General features: G+C 41.0%; 1 protein-coding gene across 3 annotated transcripts; it reads left to right on the forward strand.

Annotated features, from left to right (window-relative positions):
- The first annotated feature begins 410 nt into the window (after window positions 1-410).
- On the forward strand, window positions 411-14,853 carry LOC128734935 (exportin-4-like). 3 transcript variants are annotated; one of them, XR_008411996.1, is made up of 8 exons: window positions 411-1,050; window positions 1,560-2,536; window positions 2,592-2,766; window positions 2,834-3,969; window positions 4,030-4,231; window positions 11,233-11,649; window positions 11,717-12,247; window positions 13,454-14,853. XR_008411996.1 is itself a non-coding variant. In XM_053829344.1 (7 exons), the coding sequence occupies exons 1-7, from the start codon at window positions 1,000-1,002 to the stop codon at window positions 12,188-12,190; spliced, it is 3,432 nt and encodes a 1,143-aa protein (XP_053685319.1). In that variant the 5' UTR covers window positions 411-999; the 3' UTR covers window positions 12,191-14,853. The 3 variants fall into 3 exon arrangements, 1 of the variants encoding a protein (XP_053685319.1); XR_008411997.1 differs by having other exon boundaries at window positions 14,092-14,853; XM_053829344.1 differs by having other exon boundaries at window positions 11,717-14,853.
- The last annotated feature ends 6,136 nt before the right edge of the window (window positions 14,854-20,989 follow it).

Here is a 20,989-nt window from a genome sequence, read left to right on the forward strand (position 1 = left end):
CAAAACAAATTTGCTCTAAGTTCTACCCGCGGTTCAACCTGAGTGAAAAAGCAAATATATTGACAGTCTTTCGATTGGAACTAGGGCGAACCTAGGTTGGACTTAATCCGAGCGTTCGGTGAAAATGTCGGTGCTGCAAATCGACGTTTACGGATCTTTACTAACGTTTGGTCAAGCGTTAGGTATCATACAAATTTTCACCTGTCCAAATCTCGGTAAAATTTTGCAAACTTCGGCACTTTCTTCTGTATACAGTTTTTTACCTACATTTGATGTGCTTTGGGGTGTACCTCCGTCGGTGGCTACCGAAATCCGACTACCTTGTTCTTTCTTTTTCTTTCATCTTCATGCGCGAATAAGCCACTTTTACATCGTTCGTCGTCCGTGCAACATTGTTCGTATAAAGAAAAGTGTGCTATTTCTTATTTTTATAGTTCCCTGAAAATTCTGTAGTGCCCATTTGGTGCAAAAGTGTAGTGAAATCATTTTCCGGAGACTGTTCCGTTCGATAATTGTTCGAACACGTTACGATACGCCTGAAAAATCCTGTGTTTTGCTTCGTTTGGGTGTAGGCAAAATTTTATGCTCTGCAAATCCCATCTGGGAGTGAGGTGCCAGCTCTAGACGGGATTCGTGCGAAAAGAAAAATAGTAAGACGAAAGACGATACGGATGTGCTAAAGCAGGGAGGTCTGGCTGCTCCTAATGGCACGAAGAAAATAGAACAGATCGCTGCTTTTTGGATTTGCCGTCTTTTGTTCTGGTGTTTCGGTTTATTTTCACGGGTGTTGTTGCTCGTTCGATTGCCTTACGTTCGTTTGTTTACTTTTACTGTAAATAGAAGAAATTTATGGTTGAAAATTTTCCTGAAAGGACAAGAAAGAAGAGAAATTGATATAGTGATTGCGTGGAAGAAAATTTCGATTTAACACTTGGCAGTAGTGGATCAAGTAGTGGAAGAACGGCGAGCGTTTGGAGAAAAAGAACGTAGTTCTCCACAATGGAGGAGTCACTGCTCAAGGATCTGGAGACGGCTGCCCACATTATAATGGTAAATATTGCTAAAAATTTATTTGATTAGTTTAACAATCTATGCGCTCTAAATCAAGAAGATAGTGAAAATTTAATAGATTTACCGAAGTCGTAAATTTCATTCTGAATCATCAGTGTGTAACCATAACAAAGCAACAAAATATCGATTTTTGTACTTCATGGACATTCACCCACACAACCATAACAAAGCAATAGTAACATGTAAAAATAAAATGCGTAAAATACATTCTGCATTCATTGCACTCAAATCAAAACAAGGGGGAACATGACTTCTCGGTACGACTTTTGCTGCGTGTTATGCTACTACGTCATTTTGCTAATATTTGCAAATGTTTTAATTAATAGGATTTTAATAGCACTTAAGCTAAATGTACAAATTTGATTTTTACTTGCATTGATTTGAAAAATATTTTTGGATGATCGTTACACCTATTAATTACATAAAAAATATTTAACTCTTAAATTGTCAACAAAAATATAATGCTTTATGTTTTCTCCCTCTAAAAGGCACCGCCTACCGTGGTCAGCAAAGAGCAGCGTCAGCAGTCTGAAACTATTTTTATGAATTTCCGCAAAACAAAATCCCCGTACGTGCTGTGTCAGACAATTCTGGAGAAGTCCGTCGTGGATCTGGTGTTGTTCGAAGCGGCCGACGTTCTTAAAAAAGCCGTCGTCGCGGAATGGAAGTACATTCCAGAACAGGACAAGACAACGCTGCGACAGTATCTACTGAATTACATCATCCAACGGGACATTCCAGTATTTATCAGGGACAAGCTGCTGCAGGTCGTGGCAATTATGATCAAGCGGGCCAGTTTGAGGGATGCCGGAATCGAGAGAGGTTTGATTATAGAGGAGACTAAAAAAATGCTGACTTCGGGTGATATTAAACAACAAATTCTGAGCTGCAGTATTATTCTCGCTATTTTGGAAGAGTACTGTAACATTGTTAGATCGGACGATACCGGTATAACGACTTACGAACATTTTCGAGCAAAGAAGCAGTTCGAAGATTCCGACTTACTGAAGGTCTTTATCATGACATTACAATCGATGGAGGAGCTCATTAAAGTATTCGACGCCAGTAATTCAATGCAATCGTATCTCTTCAAGCAAATGCTCTCGGTAATGGAAACTATTCTGACGTGGGGTTTCCTTCTACCCAAGCTGCGAATCGTTCGTGTGCTGCAGCCATCGTTGACTAAAAAGATAATCGATACTTCGGAGACGGTAACGAAAGCACTGCACGCTCCACCGTTGCGACTGCAGTGGAAGTGGAAGAATGTAATTTTTGAACCTAAACTGTTGGAGATATTTTTCTTCATCTACTGGAAGGTACGTGATAATGAAGACTTGCAACCGAAAGCGCTGATCTGCATCCTGCAGCTGTCCACCCTGAAAGGCCCGATAATCAGTGATAACAAGGAGGAAAGCATGAACTATTTGGGCAACTATTTGACACATTTCCTGTCGATGTTGAACACGTAAGTTAGATTGTATTATTTTCAAAACGTATATTTACAAAAGTTTTTATTTTAGCATCGAAATCAAAGAAAAAGAGGCCTACAGTTTTTCGTTGATTCTACGCAAATTGTTGCAGTTTCTGCCTCGAGCAGAAATCAAGAACCTTCCAAATTCTCTTTGTGATGCGTACATGCAGCAAACACTTACCATGACTTTGAAATTCATCGAGTTGTCCGCAATGGAAGAAGCCGTAAGTGTAAAAGTTTTTTTTGGTCTCTAAATCGTAATTATAAAATGTTTTCCTCCTGTTTTTTAAGATGTCACCTGACGAAACGGTATACATCGATGCCCTGGGTAATCTGCTGGAGATTTGGTTGGTCGTGTTGAACGATAAGGAAAACTACCCGTCGGAGGTGATGGTACCGTTAATCACGCAGATGTTTGAAAAGTATATCCAGTACCATTTAGCTGCTCCGGATGGCCTGCGAGGTGTTGGTAAAGATGCTGATACAATCGATGATATCGCTGAGTTTGAAGAATCCGATTGGGACCGTTTTAAGGAGCATTTGATAATTATCGGTTATTTCGGACGAGAGATTTTAGCCCATTCTTTGCCATTGCTTTCCAAACTGTTGGAAGACAGAACGAGAAATCTGGGCACGCAGTTACACATGTTGCATTCGACAAAAACAATGAGTGAATCGGGTTCCAAAACTATGATAAATTTGTTCGAAGATATTCATTGGATTCTGTTGATTACCGGACATGTTCTGGCACTGGAAGCGGATGGAGAGTCAGCAATGATACCGGGTGAAATTCTTCAGCTTTGCACGCAAAACATTTCCAACGGAGTGACGGACATCACGAACAGTTTAAAGCTGTTGGCTTCACCGAGCCAAGATATACAGGAGATTCCGAATGCGGAACTCAATGCAGACCCTGTGATTCGACTATTTGCGGCGGGTTTCCGGTTGTGTGAGCTTGAGAAAAGTGCCATTGAGGTTCGCATGTATCAGTTCCTCAGTCCAGAGATGAGCAGCACTATCGTTTGGTTCCTGCGGCGCTGGGCCGATGCGTATTTGATGCCGGTTAATGAGGAATATGTTAGTGCGGTTTTCCGAGAAGCGTTCGGAGCGGGCACAGCTGGTTCCGGGTGGGTCATCAACTATTTGCTGAATAAAATTTGCTTGAACTCGCAGTTTCTTCGGGCGGAACCGAAGGTTATAGAGGAAACCTGCTCCCTTTTCCTGGTACTGCTGAAGCGAAAGGATCGATGTTCGGCAGTTTTCAACTCGGAGTATTTCCGATCGATCTGTGATTTGAAAAGTGCGTATTTGCCATCATCTATCAAACGAAAGCTGTTGAAAGGGTTCGTAATGGTTGCGTCCAGCGTTGAAAGTGATGCAATGCGGAGCGAGTATCTGGGAAAGATACTGCTACCAATAGAAGAAAAGTTAGTTGATTTGCTAGTTGAACTGCGTGAGCCGAACATTAATATTACTTTCATTTTTAGGTACAAAATGTTGATCTCACATCAAAATTTCCAGTCCATATATCAGGATGAGAGTGTTAAGCTGAAGATTATAGAGATGCTGGAAGAGCTGATCGGTTGTGTGCAAGGCGCTTATCAAAACTCGTTGACTATCATTTTCACCAAGATTCAGAGCATCTGCAAAGAGCTGCCCACGTTTTTGGACATCTATCGTAACTATCCGGTGAGTATGATTTTCTTAGAAATAGGTGTGTTACATGGGTTTAGCCAAGGGCGCTAGGAGGTTGGTCTTTCCTAGGGCAAATTGTTAATCGACACTGTCCAATACCTAACCAATTTGTTGAACAACTAGTAAATGTTATGCAAACGCAGCAAGCCTTGATCTGAAAAAAAGATTGTCAAAAAATTTGTCATTTCGAAAAGAATTGAACATTCTGAATTTGGTATTTGCCTTAGAAAGTTTAGAAAGTTTTCGATCTAAATTGGACCCCTCCAGTGTTAATCCGGTTTAGATTTAGGTAGTTGTTAGGAAGATAGCCGTGCAACCTACACATTTGATTCTGCTATACCATGCGTGGAAGCAGCTGGTCCAGATGGACCATTAATCACATAACTAAGGTTATGTCCTCGTCTAAGTTTTGCCACTCTCGTTGCCACTTCGACATCGGCTTACATCTAATTTATTTCCTTATTTCCGTGGTGTCCTTCTGTTCGTAACTTGCGTACTCGGTCTGCAAAATGCTAATGAATGGGTATCATTCAGGCTATCTGTTCGCATGATTCACCGGCTAGCAGCAGCACTATGCCGTCGGCAAACCCGTCGTAGTCTTAGAGTTAGTACCCCATCGTACATTACGTTCCACAGTGTTAGGCCCAAAATAGAGCCCTGTGGCGCGCCAACGCCAGTCATTCTTATTTGTCCCACGTCTGTCTGCACAAGTCGTCTGAAACTTTCATCCTGTGAGTGTTTCTGTGATTGACTGCTGAACGCGTTCATCTTTTTTTGTTTTATTGCTGTTTTGATTCTCTCTACCACCTTTCATACGGCATCTACCGTGGACTTCCCTGGACAAAACCCAAACTGCATCTGCGACTAGACTGTTTTTACTTTCCGTGCATTTCTTAAATCTATTGATGGTAAGCGTGTCGAACAGGCATATGGTCCTGTATGATGACGGATTACCTACTTACCTACTTGGTCTTCCTGGCCTCGGCAGCAAAATCAGGTTTGGTCTCTTCCACGTCCTCCGAAACATATCCGGGTTCACTTAGAACGCTTTTAACATCCGGAATTCCATGCGAACCGGGAATGACTATCGCATAAAGCTTTTCCCTAATGATATGTACCGGTTCATAATTTTATGGAGTTGGGAGCCAGACCATTGGATCGTATTTTGGGAATAGGTTTTTAATAATTGTCTTCCTTTTCTCCGAATTTGTTTCAGGAGGAACGTTGGGACCTCTTACTTTCGCCATTACCACTCTGTACGCAAGAGTTTTCATTTGCATTGCGGCATAGCTCTTCGAAGAATCTTCTTTTATTTTGTGTAATTTCGCTTTTAAGAATCGTTCGTGCTACTCACTTCGAAGGTAACTCTTAGTTCCTCTCTTTCTGTTTCGGTTCTGGCCCTTTGCACTTTCCTTCTAGTTCTCCAGCAATCCAGCTTGGAGTTAGCTCACCATCTGATTTCCTCAATATGTCCGACGGTGACCATCATATCTCGGCTTCGTTTTCATTGGCATAGTTGTATCACATACAGTCAGTACCACGGTCAACTGGAACGCGTCACTGTACCTGCACTTCTCACTTACTCACTTGCGGAAGGTACTGACGGATACTTCGTTCGCTAGGCACACATCCAACTTGGCAAAAGCTTCTAGCATATTTTGCCCTCTCGAATTGGTAGCTCGTCCTGTTGATTGTGATTAGATACTACTTGTTTTGTGGAATATTTTCCCATAGACCATATCGCCGCCTTTCTAGCCTTTTCGGGTGCCCATCACTGGTATAGAAGAACTCCGTACGGTTGAGCTACAATAGCTCTACTGCCCATAAATGGAAAACAGTCATATCTGCAAAAACGTGCAACTACGAAAAACGCTGTTAAAGCCATGACAATTTTTCTTTATTATTGAATCGATTTTGGAAACAAATCGTCCAAATCGTCATAAAATCACTTGAATGTACATAACAGAATACTTTTACAAGCAATTGGTTCCCAAGTGACCTAAAATTTGTTCCAAAACTTGCCAAAACTTGAAAAATTGCCGAAGTTACTGATATGCGTTTATTTGTGCTTGAATAAGCAAGAATAAACGCATAACAGTCACAGCATGCCTTGATCCTTGCGTTGTCGGTGACTCGGCAGTATTTTCAAGACCACGTGTCGTTGTTGTTTTGATAATTCACGTGCTCGTTCAATTCAATTGTTCAAAATGTCCTTTTTGACTCAAATCTTTTCAAGTGGGACTCGGGGTAAAAATTTACCAAATGTGATTGTTGCGTTGTTCAGAAAGTGCTTTTATTCCGTTTAAGAATAAGGCCAGTATGGGGATCTCTGACAATAGATGAAGTTTTCTGGGATTTTTCTTCTCATCATCATCATTATCATCATCATCGTCATCATCATCATTATATTTAAAATATGACATTCCGGCCTTTGGCAGAGAGATCTTAGAGTCAGTTCGTGGAGTCCGCGCAGGGTCGAAACGCCTCCGCCTGCGGGTATAGGCGTGACGGCTATGCTTGGGGCTCTACCTGTGTTTTAGTGGGCGCCAGTGCCTGTCTCGTCAGGTAGAACTGATGTTTGAGGTCTCCCTGACACTTTGTTGACAACACAAAAGGGCCCAGCGCAGAGTTTTATACGCTATTAAGCGACCAGTTGGATAACCCGAAAAAAAGGAAAAAAAAGGAAAGTTTGTTATTTTGAGTTTATAGCGAGGTCGCATGATGGGGTTTGCTTGACTCAGAAGCTGGTTGCTTTCCTGTGTGTCCGGAACACTCCCAGAACGTGTCTGAGTATGACCAATGTGAACCTGGACACTATATGTGACTGCAAATGAACCATTTCAAACTAGTTTTGCAATTTCGAGTACCGACTTAGAGATGTCACATGTTGTATTTTAGTTAAATTCAGAAACTGATGCCCGTAGAGGTATCTGGAATGTTCACGGACATGTTTAGATGTGGCCAATGACGTCTTGAATACTTTATACGACTACCAATAGTCTAGATTTGCAAATCCGTGTATTTATAGGTGTCCATTGATGGGTTTGTTGGGATTCAAGGTGCTTCTATGTTCAAGTCCCATATATTCCGGAACTTGTTCCCACTGTAACTTCGGAATCGTACATCCGATCCAAATTCTCCTCAATAGTGTTCTTCTAGGCCATAAAATCTTCCGTTTGGTAGTTGCTGCAGTCGAATTGGTCCAGGCATTGCCAAAAAACAGATGCTTATTGATATATTTTTACTACTGCTACTATTATGCGTTTATTTGTAATATGGGACTGACATAGTTCGATATTTTTATCAACATCTTGGGAACAAAAATAACTTTTTTGTTTGAAATATTGAAAGAATAGTTAATTTAAAGATGATTTCCAGGTTTATCTCAAAAGTGGTGAAAAGTCAAATGGGACTGTTATGCATTTATGGTCAGTATATCGGTATCAGCATTTGGTTTCAATACTAAATTGCCAGAGCAGCTGCTACGCAGTATAACCAGTGTTGCGAAGTTCTCACTCGTATGGTTTAATTTTCTCACACATCCGTACTCATTCTTACGAACACGTCGGACTCTCGATCTTATTTATTTATGCACTGCGACGAGTTTTTGCGGGTGTGTACATATTTAGTTAACAACTACGTTCGTCGCTCTCATTCGTCTTTGCAGCCCGAGCTGCTGATACCAGTTACTCACGAGGGCTCGCACTTCTGCCCGTGAGTAGAATTTGAGGGCGTTGGCTTATCGGCGGTGTTGGCTTATTGAGTATAGCAATGTTTGAGGTTTATTTCACCTTATATTCCACTAGCTAACCCGACAAACTTCATATTGCCACAAATTAACCTTTGTTGTACATAAATCATGAATCTCGGATGATCTTTGTCACAATCTCGAGTTTTGCAAGCCCCCCAGTGGGCGCCGCTTCCGACGGCGGGTCACCGGCAACACTCGCGACCGTCTCGTCCTGAATGATCTAGTGTTACTATAGATAGTTTTTGTGGTCTTGTATTGACTAATGTTTTATGGAAGAGTCTCGAATTTCTCGAGTTCGATTAGTTTTTGAGTTTCGCAAAAATTTCTGTTTTATTTGTATGAGAGTCCATATCCGCCTACCACAGGGGTGAGAGGTCTCTAACTATCGTAAAATAAATTCAAGACTCCAAAATCTCCCACATGCCAAATTTGGTTCCATTTGCTTGATTAGTTCTCAAGTTATAAGGAAATTTGAATTTCATTTGTATGGGAGCTCCCCTCTTAAAAGGGGAAGGGGTCGTAATTCACCATAGAAAAAATTTCTGCCATCTAAAACTCCCACATGCCAAATTTGGTTCCATTTGATTGATTAGTTCTCGAGATAAGAGGAAATTTGCATTTCATTTGTATGGAAGCCCACCCTCTTAAAGGGGAGATGGGCCATAACTCGCTTTCTAAAGAAGAGAGGGGTCTCAATTCACCATAGAAAAAAATCTTGCGTCCAAAACCACTTACATGTCAAATTTGGTTCCATTTGCTTGATTAGTTCTCGAGTTATGAGGAAATTTGATTTTCATTTGTATAGGAGCCCCCCCCCCTCTTAAAGTGGGGAAATCCATAGAAAATATACCATAGAAAATATTCTTGCCTACAAACACTCTAGAACTAATCAAGCAAATGGAACCAAATTTATCATGTGGGTGATAAATTTGGTTCCATTTGCTTGATTAGTTCTCGAATTATGAGGAAATTTTTATTTCATTTGTATAGAAGCACCCCCTCTTAAAGTTGGGAGGGGTCCTAATTCACCACAGAAAATATTTTTGCCTCCAGAAATCTCCACATGCCAAATTTGGTTCTATTTGCTTGATTAGTTCTCGAGTTATCAGGAAATTTGAATTTCATTTGTATAGGAGCCCCCCTCCTAAAGTGGGTAGGGGTCCCAATTCATCATAGAAAAAATTTTTGTCTCCAAAAACACCCACGTGTCAAATTTGTTTCCATTTGCTTGATTAGTTCTCGAGTTATGAGGAAATTTGTATTTCGTTTGTATAGGAGCCCCCCCTCATAAAGTGGAGAGGGGTTCTAATTCATCATAGAAAAAAATTTTGTCTCCAAAAACACCCACGTGCCAAATTTTGTTCCATTTGATTGATTAGTTCTCGAGTTATGAGGAAATTTGTATTTCGTTTGTATAGGAGCCCCCCCTCTTAAAGTGGGGAGGGGTCCTTATTCACCATAGAAAATATTCTTGCCCTCGAAAACTTTCACATGCCAAATTTTGTTCCATTTGCTTGATTTGTTCTTCAGTTATGAGGAAATTTGTATTTCATGTGTATAGGATCCCCCCTCCTAAAACGGGGAGGGGTCCCAGTTCATCATAGAAACAAAATTTGTCTCCAAAAACACCCACATGCCAAATTTGGTTCCATTTGCTTAATTACTTCTCGAGTTATGAGGAAAATTGTGTTTCTTTGGTACAGGAGCCCCCCCTCTTAAAGTGAGGAGGGGTCCTAATTTACTATAGAAAATATTCTTGCCCTCGAAAACCTTCACATGCCAAATTTGGTTCCATTTGCTTGATTAGTCCTCGAGTTATGAGGAAATTTGTATGGAAGCCCCCCCTTTTAAAGAGGAGAGGAATTATAATTCCCCTTATAAAAAGGGGAGGGGTCTCAATTTACCATAGAATAAATTCTTGTCACCGAAAACACCCACATGCCAAATGTTGTTCTATTTGCTTGATTAGTTGTCGAGTTATGCAGAAATTTGTGTTTCATTTGTATGGGAGCCCCCCCTCTTAGTGGGGGGAGGGGTTTCTAACCATCACTAAAACCTTTCCTGGCCCCAAAAAACCTCTACATGCATACTTTCATCCCGATTGGTTCAGTAGTTTTCGATTCTATAAGGAACATACGGACAGACAGACAGACAGACAGACAGACAGACAGAAATCCTTCTTTATAGGTATAGATTGTCCTATCAGCCAGCGGATTTCGGGATACAGGAAATCTTGGACTACCTGTAATGTGGTCGTTGGCTCCCTGCGTAGTACAAAGCAAACATAGCTCTCACCACACCTAAGACACAGTTTGGATCTATCAGATCCCCTGCAACTTTTCGCTGGATGCCCAAAAGCCAAGCATTTGAAGCACCTCATTGTCTGTTGTGACTTCCCTACTGATTTTGTCAGCTTCTGGTAACGTGCCGACAGCTGTCTACCGGTACTGGCATTTCACTGTTGCTGTTGGAAAGTGTCTAAAACCCTTCTTCAAGCGGATTGACACTGAAACATTTACCAATGCCGTAGCTCGTCTTCTGTCGTGACTTGATCTATGCCTTTGCAGATGAGAGTCGTCTGCTGAGACCTGAGACAGAGCTTTCATCTTAACCACATTGCTCAAGGACTTTTCCACAAGCATTTGTACGTGGAACTCTTGGCTCAGTTTTGGGTAAGTCGGTTTTGACCTTTCTCAACAGCGGCATGGTCATGTTGAGCCCGGTGATCGTGGTGGTCGCCCTTTCACCTTTTAGCATTAGCGCCATTTTTTTTCAGGTGACGTTCGGACTCGCTTCGTCCAGAGAGGAGTGGCAGTCACCCTGGATGGTCCACCGTCTGCTTGATCTTCTCCTTTTGACTGTAACCAGCGTCTTTTCCATGGCTAGATTTCTCACAGTTCTCGCACGCCAGTGATGTTTCGCTTCTGCGGCCCTCAACTAGTATTGGCATTATGTTTGTTTTTGATAATTTATCGATCGTCGAGAGAGAGAGAGAGACTTTGGGTTCGTTTTTCTCGAAATTAGATTTTTGTTACTTGGTTCAGTCTGAATTAACACCGCCCAGTTTACTCTCAATTTGGACTGAAAAAGCTTTTGATTAAAAGTAGTTCCTCATATTTTAAATAAGCACATTAAAGTTAGGTTATTTTGGTTATCTTCTCCACCCCCTTAGAAAATTTTCTGACTACGCCCGATCCTAGTGTGTTCCAAAAAGCAAACCTTATAAAATCTTATTTACTTTCAGTTGATCGTAGAGCTTATTCTGGAGTTGGTATGTGAAATCATATCCACCATCGGGAACGTAACGTCGGAGCAGGCAATCCGAACAGCGGTGCATGAGTGTTGCTTCTCGGTGATTCGGGTTTACGTTAAAAACAATTCGAACCGGGTTTCGCTCGGGGCGGCAAATGCCGACAGTGACCCCGTGGATCTGATACTGATTTTGAAAATGATCAATCACCTAACGTCGAAGCCGCTGTTGATGGACGATCTGCTGTTTTCCGGCTCGTCGGACGACAGCAACGCACAATCATCGGAGATTTGTATTTTTGGCCTAACGCATATCGTGCCGCTCATCACAATCGATTTGATCAAGTATCCGGACCTGTGTCAGCAGTACTACAGCACAATTCGGTCTTTTATGGAGGAAAAATCACACCTTGTAAGTGTTTTTGTTGTATATTGCTTTAATATTTGCTAATGTATTGTTATGATTACTTTTTGGACAGATGCCCACCCTCCATCCAGATTTGCTAAAACAGTTGCTCAGCTCGATCGAGCTGGGTCTCGGTTCATTCACAGCCGAAGTCGAAGGCCTATGCTTGGAGTTCCTGGAGATCTACGCTAGCAATGTGTACTTCAATCAGGACAAAGAAGCACCGATGGCGCTGCTATTGCGGCCTTTCCTGAAGCTGATGCTGGAGATGATTTTCGGACAGAAGATTGACTTGAACAACACCACGGACTGGTATCGAACGGTGTTTGTGGTGGTTTGCTGCTTCCCGGAGCATTTCAAAGAGCTGCTCAACCAATTCCTAAGCGAACAGTTCGACTCGGAACAGATAATGGGCGAAGATCTGGTGCGGTCAAGCGTTGCACTGGTGAACGAAATAGAGTTCGTGAACAACCGACTCGCCCGGTCCGAGTTTGTCGAACGGTTTGACAAGTTTGTTACGAATTTCAGTACGATGTACAAGAAGTAAGCATGACTACCGGCAGTGATTTGTTTCTTGGTCTTAGCGCTGGTTACAAACAGTTCGGTAAGTTTCATTTTTTTTCTCGTTGATTTTTCTTGCGTTGATTTTATTGTTTTGTACGACGGCACACGTTCGAGTGAATCACTCGAAAGAGAAGTGTATTTTGAAACTGGTTTTCAAACAACCAAAAAAAAAAAAATGAAACGTATTGGTTATCTACATAATTTTAATTCTGACCATTGTTTGGTAAAAACTTACCTTGGAAATAAAATTTGAGCATCATTATAAATTACTGCGTATTATACATGCAAATGACGATCGCCTAAGTATAAGCGTCCGGGTTCATATCACAATCGCTGCGATTCTTGGTCGAGCTTTCTCCGATCAGAATTCCTATTCTGGATTTCGGTTTAGTACGAGGCAAAACATGGGGGCTTTTGATTTGTGTTTTCACTTCTGTTCTATGGTTTCAGTTTTGAAAGCTGTTTTTTTTTCAAACTTTGGTCTTATTTTCTCATGATTTTTCCATAATTAAATCCAGATTAGTGTATGGACCCACGTAAAATTGATGGTAACTAAGCTTGTCAACACCAAATGAGATCAAAATGCAATCAATTTATAACAAAGCAAAGAACAAAACAGCGAACGAAAATGTGCTATGAAATTTGCTTTATTTCTTTTCACTTTTTCAATTTCCGATCATGCTGTGTTTACATTACATTACATACCACACTGTCGATAGAGATTCCGACTCGTTGCAGCAGTAGGAAATGCGTGATAAGGGTACTGTATTTACAGTAAGCTAGACTAATATACGTAGATAGAGAGTGACAGGTTAATATCGGGTAATACATTAACAAGAAGTCCAGTTAACATTTGTTCATTTGTTCCTGTGTGGTTTATATTGATCGACTAAAACCAGAAAAAGAATGAATCTTTGAACATGAATCTTAAACTGTATTTGGAAAAATAGGGACAAAAATAGCCTTGCGCTATGGATTTCTAAGATAATTGACTGGTTGCGTTAAATCATGTCGATCGTTGGCTGATGAACCCAGTAAATGTTTAAACTTATTTATTTCACGCCCTTTTTCATCTTCCATACAATCTTCCCGCAAATCAAACGTAGAAATTAATGATAATTTTTAATTCAAGGCCTTTAGCAATTTGATAGTAAACTCATCTAATTATCAACACATTACAAACATCATGTAGACCGCCTGTAGAAAGCAATTTTAATCATACTCTGATTGTCTGATTCACGTTTAGCTTCTACGGAATCTCCGCTCAGACACGAGCAGCAGTCTGTGCCGTGAATTACTTTTCTAATTAGCAAAAAAAATATATTCATACAATGACATCAATCACCAGAACGTACATTCTCAACCTGAGTGAAATTCATACGGATGGAATAGAAAACAATGTTTTGAGGTCGACTTTTATATGCACTTTTTGCAGCATTTTTTATTATAGCTAACTAGTATATTATTCATATTTATATACAACGGTAGAAAATTGATACTTTTTCGTCGGATGTGTACTTTAAAAACGAACTGTATAGAATGTCGGTTAGTGTTAACGCTGCATCTTCGCAAATAGCTATGTGGTATAATACTTTTCGATTAAACGAATTAGAGTTTACTTTTCTGCTCGTTTCGCTGTTAAAGATATGAAATCGAATTATGTGTAAAGTAATTGTCTACTTTCGAGCACGGTAGTTTTTAGATAATACTATAAACTGTACATTACACTGTGAAAGTATAGCAATCACACGTCGAATCAATTTTGTTTTCGTAAACCTATCGTTTTGTTTATTGATTGAAAAAAAATCGACTTTTTACTCTTCTGCTATCCTTGTAAATAATCCACTACATTCAGATCATAACTTACGCGTTACTTTATTCTAGATATTTATCTACAAGCTAAATACCGTTACGTTTTTGTTGAATCGATTCGATTGAAATGGAATGTTCAGATATACCCCTATAAACACGAAGTTGAAAGATTGTATTAAAGAAAAACACATAACACAGCCTCAAATTTTGGAACTCAATATGAAAACCCCCACTTAGACGGTTAAAATAACACACTTTCAACTCTTTTTACGATATGTACGTTTGTGAATGGAAGCAATTTGGCCTCGCCAAAGCTGATCGACGGTCCTACATATTATTATGCGAGAGAATCGGCTTACGTTTTCAGAATCAGTGCTCATTCAAAATACCTTAATCAAAAGATAGTAATCAATGATAACACACAATGCTACAGTTATAACTAAAAAGAAATCATTGATATTAACCTGTAAGCGGAAGCATTTTATTGTTGCAATACAACAAGCAGGAAACGACGTTGCAGCTAACAAGCAGATGTAGCACGAGCTAAACATATAAACAAGAGCGAATCGCTCGCTCAGCCTCTCTGTACTACATACTACTACTGTATCCGAGCGAACGCGCAATCGATAATCGATATCTACTTTTTAAAAGTACAAAATAATTATTAAACACACAACAACAGAAACAGCTGTAATAGCAAAAAACTGATCAGAGAAAAAGGCAGTGTGTCAGATATTAGCTAAGCGATTTTAAATTCTTTCCGATAAGTGATACTATAGTGGATAGTAAGAAATAAACTATAATGATGACACCAGGGTTTCGGCCCGGGCTCATACGGAGATCAAAATCTCCTGAGTAATAATATTTTTATTAATATTTTTGCCTAAAAACCTATCCGAATTCTTAACTAGTGACCCTTCTCGGTAGGCCGTAGAAAGTCCGATTCGCGACTGCAATTTCTTATATGAATTTCTCCACTACTTCATATCGTTTACCATCAAACCCAAACTTGCTGCAATCCAATTTAAAATTTTCTTACAATTTTTCCGCTTTCCATTTTTCCATTTTGGTTTTTGATAAAACCCCCGTTTGCTCTTCGTATTGCACCTCCCAAGTCAATGTTGAATAGCAAGTTAGGGAGTGCATCCCCTTGCTTCAGTCCATCCAGTGTCACAAAAGCGGCTGAGGTCTCACCCACTATTCTGACCCATTCCATCCAACGTCACATAAATCCGCTTATGTCGAAAAACCTTGTTCTAGTATTATCTGCCATAGTCCCACAGTTCATTTCGTTTGACTGAATCGTATGTCGCCTTAAAGTCGACAAACAGATGATGAGCCTGCAAGTTGTGCTTCCGAAACTTGTCTAGTCATTGACGCAGGGTGAACATCTGATTCGTGGTGGAGTGACTCTCACGAAAACCAACTTGGTACTCGCCGACGAAGGCCTCCGCTAACGATCTTAGTCTACAGAACAGGATACGGGAGAGCATCTTAGAGGTAGAATTGAGTAGTGTTATTTATAGTGTTAAAATAAGGCAAATGACTTAACATCTTGCCATCGCTCATAATTCTAACCCTGCAGTGAGGTTTCGCCGTGTTCGACAACCAGTGAATCTTAGACACAACGATCGTGATCAGAGTCGATATTTGGTCCCTGAAAGGATCGTACATCGATGACATCCGAAAAGTGTCGACCGTCGATCGGGTCCATAGGTTCCACTATCCATAGGTTCGCTCGAGCTTGTCATAAAATTCTTCCTTTAACATCGTCGGATTTATCATTTGTTTGTGGGTAAACGTTGATTAGATCGTAGTTGAAGAATTTGCCCTTAATTCTCAGGGCCTTCACCGGATAACTGGTTGCTTTTGTTTTCCCAACCTATAATATTTGGTCTATTGCAAGGATTTTTTTTTCTGCGGAATTTGACCACCGAACTTCCCTGAATAACAGCGATCTCCACTTCGAGTCGATATAGCAAGCAAGTCAGCTCGTGTCGGTTCATGAAGAGTTCGGATATTCCCGGTACTTACTGGGTACTTACTTACTTATCTGGGCCGCATTTAGCAGTCGTCTTCACGCTTCTCGGTTTGGCGGACTGTCGCTCTTCAGTCGCCCTTAACACGCGTTGTTCTAGCATCCTCGACAACAGTGCTCATCCAATAGTCATCCGGCATCCTTGCTACATGGCCATCCCACTGTAGTCTGCCGTGTTCTATTCGCTTCACAATATCCGCATCTTTGTATACTTGGTAAATTTCATAAATTTCATGGTTCATGCGCCTGCGCCACACTCCATCTTCTAATATGCCAGCAAGAATTTATCGCAGGATCTTACTATCAAAATCACCAAGAGCTCCTCGTCCACGCTTCGTGACCACAGAGTACCACCAGGAGAATTAGTACCTTATAGAGCGCGCGTTTCGTATGGCTACGGGACCTCTGCTGGCTACGTAATCCGTACCCTGTTAGCAGCCGCTATCCGCCTTTTTATTTCACGGCTCACAACGATGCCACATGTCACATAATGTATCAAGATAAACTGGTTCGTCGACCGCTTCAAAAGTATCACCATCTATTACCATCATGCTCCGTACCAGCTACCATACACTTCGTTTTGGCAGAGTTTATGACAAGCACTATCCGCGCAGCTTCCTCTTTAAGAAGGGTGCACGCCTTTTCCGCAGCTCTATGGTTAGCACTTATGTTATCGATGTCATTCGCGAGTATGTGAGATTTCGTGAAGACGGTACCGCTTCTTTGTACGCCTGCCCTTCGAATAGCACCTTTCAATGCACTGTTGAATAGTGAATTCGATAGCCCGTTCCCTTGCTTCAAACTATCTAACGTCACAAACAACCCCGATTCTGACATTTGATTTTGAACGATCAAGGGTATGATCCACCACAGTGCATTTTGTTTAACTGAATTGCACGCCGCCTTGAAGCCTATAAGCAAATGGTGAGTTTGCAAGTTGAATTTTTGGAATTAATTGAGGATTTGTTGCAAGGTGAAGAATTGGTCCGTCATGGAGCGTCCTTCTCGTAAACCGTCCTGGCATTCGCCAGCAAAAGTTTCCTGCAGCGGCCTCAGTCTATGAGACAGGACGCGACAGAGGTGCACGTCGTTGGACATGCGGACGATAGGAATGCGAACATTAGACATAATGGATGCTAGGCATAATTTATAAAATTTTGCTTTCCAACGTATACGCACTTGAGTCAATCAGTCAGTGAATACATTTAAATACAGTGAAAAAACTTTGGGCGAATGACCGTTCAGCGGTTAAAGACCCGTAAACAAAAAAAAGTGAAAAAACAGAGTCCCTGTTTTGGACCCAAAAATTCCTTCCGAGATTGGGCTTTTCGACGAAAGGGTAATGACTGCTCATTTCCCCTTATTTCCTATTTACCGTGTTAAAAGCAAACGTTTGTTCGTTGATTCAGGGCGAGACGGCCATCTTAAATGCCATCATAAGAGTGTAATAAAACCCAAAATATTACTTGGGATTATGTCTTCTTCACGTTCTTTGTCTTTCTTTCATTATCACTATTGTCCATTTTGCCTAACGTCCATTTGGCTTAGCGTCTGTATGCCTAACGGGGTACAGTCATGCGACCGATAATTGGTATGATTTGCTGCATTCGAGTCGGTAAACTTTTCTGTAACTAGGCCATATGAGACCTTCCAACCAGTTCGTAGGTTGTTCTTGCCCAATCCATGACCTTTACTATAATCTGATGGATTGCACAATACAGCCGTTCGCTGCCGACTTTCTAAAATTTGGCGGGAATGCCGTCCTTTCCAGCTGCTTTGCCGTTTTTCATCTCTTTAGCTGCTTTTTAAACCTCGTCCAAAGTTGGTGCATTCTCTGCTTGTCGATCATCCTCAATCATTATCCTGTGTCTGTTTACAGCCTCATCTTGTCCACCATTCAACAGTATATCGAAATGCTTTCCAATACCTGACCACCTCCGTTCTTTCGGTAATCAGGTTTCTCTCCTTGTGGTTGCACATAACAGGAGTTGGCATGGTCCAATTCCTGATTCCGGTGATCGTTTTAAAGAAGCTTCTCGTATCGTGTCTCTCGAAGCAATTCTGCGCCTTCGCAAGAACGCAATTCGTAAGAAATGATTGAACAAAGTTGGTGAAGAAGCTCTGAAACGTTCTGGAGTTTGTGGGACTGTACTGAAATGGTATAGCTTTGAATATACTCAAAATATTCTGCACATAACTAATAGTAAATTTCCATATGAAACCATATAAAATCATCGAAAATTTCAAAATTTTGCCGAATTTAATAAATTTTTGTAATAAAATATAACTCCAGACATGCCACCATAACATTTTTATGCATGTACCAGATCTCAATGATTGTGAAAAAAATAGTTAAGTACCTTGTTTCACCTACTTCAATATTTCTAAAAATATTTTTTTGAATTTACTCCTGAAAAACGCCATTTTTTTCACAAAACTCAAATGTGCGACCCCTAAATCGCGGCAAACACTGTTGACGTCATATAAAAGTTTTGTTGTGACACCCTAAGCTATCATTGGAGGGGTGAGCCCCCGGGTTTTCTGACATAGTGCTATTTTGGGACACTCTAATGTTTGATTATACACATAAAAATTATACGCATATGAATAGTATGTGCAAATTTTTCGCGTGCACATAAATAATATAACTGTTTGGCACATAAAGGTCATTGGGCACATTGCAAAAATCTATATGTGGGACACATAGAAACTATACGAAAAGTTTTCTCAGTGTATTCGGAAAATCGCGTACAAATAACGAGGTACAAGGAATGTATGGCACCAGCAGCTCCAGTAAACCTTGGTGTCCCACAGGGTAGCGTGCTTTGACCGTTGTTGTTTATTTTGTATATGAATGACGTGAACCGTATTTTGGAGAGGGCCGAAATGAACCTTTGTGGACGACATACAATCGTAATTTGTAATCGCTAACAGCTACGAAGAGTGTTTTAATGAATTGAATAAATTCTCTGAATGGTTGAAGTGGAAAAGTTAAGTTTTGCCAAAACAAAATGTATGGTCACGGCAGCAGAGTGACGGAGATAGAGCAGTCCGAACTGACGGAAAAGTGGTTAAGCAAATACAGGTTGTGAAATATCTTGGAGTGATGATTGGCCAAAAATTAAACTTCAGTGAGCACATTGATTATACGAACCGTAAGGCTGCTCGAAAGTTTGGTGTGCTCTGTAGCATTCATCGTTTCTTGATTACAAACGCAGAGATTATACGTCAACCATCGCCATAATCAAAACTCGTAAAGTTATGCATTTGTTTATTTATTTGTACATCAACAGGCCTTGTGGCCCAAATGATAATTTAACCTAAAAACTACGCGCTATTGAAAAAAAGCGATTTTTCAGCATATTACGGCTGACGTCAAATTCGAAGCTGGAGTAAAAGCGGTTAAAGTGGCGTTGGAGACCGGTAATCGTGCTGAAGCTGCTGTAGTTAGTCCGTCGATTCGGCACGTGTAAAAAGTGGCTATTGCGCAATGTACGACTCCGGACGTGAATATCAAGGTTTTGCAATATATACGGGCAATCCACCCGTGAGGTCAATAAATCGGAGACAATTGTTGCTCTATCTACATCGCGACGAACATGAAGGGGGTCTACCCAACAAACATTTTATTTGAAGAGCACTTTGTTCAACCATTCTACAGCTAATTTCTAGTAAACAAGCGCTTGTTCAGCTATTAAACAACCAAAATGTTTGTTGGGTAGGTCGATGAGCCTACAGCGTTGTTCGTAGCTTGGCAGCTGGAAAGGGTTATTCCAAGGAAGTTTCCGAAGAGCAAAACGAATGAATCTCCGCTGCACTGACTCGATTCGGCTAACTCCATTTTGATAGTATGGGCTCCAAACTGGAGCACAGTATTCAAGGTTGGAGCGGACTAATGCACAATAAAGAGCTTTCAAGCAGTAAACATCGTTGAAGCTCTTGCCGATGCGCATAATGAATCCGAGGTTTCTGCAGGCTTTGTCCACGATGTACGCGATGTGCTGTTTGAATGTAAGTTTAGAGTCGAGCAGTATCTCCAGATCCTTGACGCAGTTTTCACGACGTAATGGCGTATTTGACAGCTTGTAGTCAAAAGCGAACGGGCTCAGCTTTCTGGAAAATGTGATGACTTCACACTTGTTGGGGTTAAGCAGCATTCGGTTGTCGACACACCATTTGTCAAAGGTCGATAGTTCCTCCTGAAGGACAGCGGCGTCGGATAGATTTTCGACTTTTGAGTATAACTTGAGGTCGTCAGCAAACAAGAGTCGCGGACCTTTAAGCAGGTAGTTGACGTCATTGAAGTAGATAAGGAATATTAAAGGACCAAGATGGCTGCCTTGTGGTATTCCAGAATGAGCAGTGAACGATCCAGAGAGACTGCCCTCAATGTTCACCTTTAAGTGGCGATCGGATAAGTATGAACGGAACCAACGCAGCAACGGACCACCTATGCCAAGTTTATCCAGTTTAGCAATAGCGATTTGGTGGTTCAATTTGTCGAAAGCTGCGGAAAGATCAGTGTAAATGACATCTGTTTGCGACCGAGCATCGAAACTATTTATCACGTTGGTTATCAGAGATGTACGGTTTGAAAAATGCAAATACTGGTTCAAACAGGGCGAGCTCAAACAGTTTCGAAATTGAGTTTAGAGCAGAGATTCCTCGATAGTTATCTACGTTTTTCCTATTTCCCTTTTTATGCACAGGGAACAGGTAGGTCGATTCCCATGCTAAGGGAAAGACACCTGAGTTAACGGATAAGCTGAAAAGATGGCTCATTGGAGCAGCGATAGCGTGGTTGCATTTTTTCAGGAACACAGGTAGTATACCGTCCGGTCCAACGACTCGAGAAAGTTTCAACTTCGCGGCGGCCGATGTAACCATCACTTCGTCGATGGTGAGGTTGTTCAATGAATGACCCAGGAAAGG

The sequence above is a fragment of the Sabethes cyaneus genome, chromosome 2 (assembly GCF_943734655.1).
Source record: "Sabethes cyaneus chromosome 2, idSabCyanKW18_F2, whole genome shotgun sequence".
Lineage (NCBI taxonomy): Eukaryota > Metazoa > Arthropoda > Insecta > Diptera > Culicidae > Sabethes > Sabethes cyaneus.

Excerpts from the sequence above, each read along its gene's own strand:
- LOC128734935 (XM_053829344.1), top strand. The coding sequence starts at position 1,000 with ATGGAGGAGTCACTGCTCAAGGATCTGGAGACGGCTGCCCACATTATA. Across the intron at positions 2,537-2,591 it reads TTCCTGTCGATGTTGAACAC|CATCGAAATCAAAGAAAAAG; the intron begins GTAAGTTAGATT and ends TTTTTATTTTAG. Across the intron at positions 4,232-11,232 it reads ACATCTATCGTAACTATCCG|TTGATCGTAGAGCTTATTCT; the intron begins GTGAGTATGATT and ends ATTTACTTTCAG.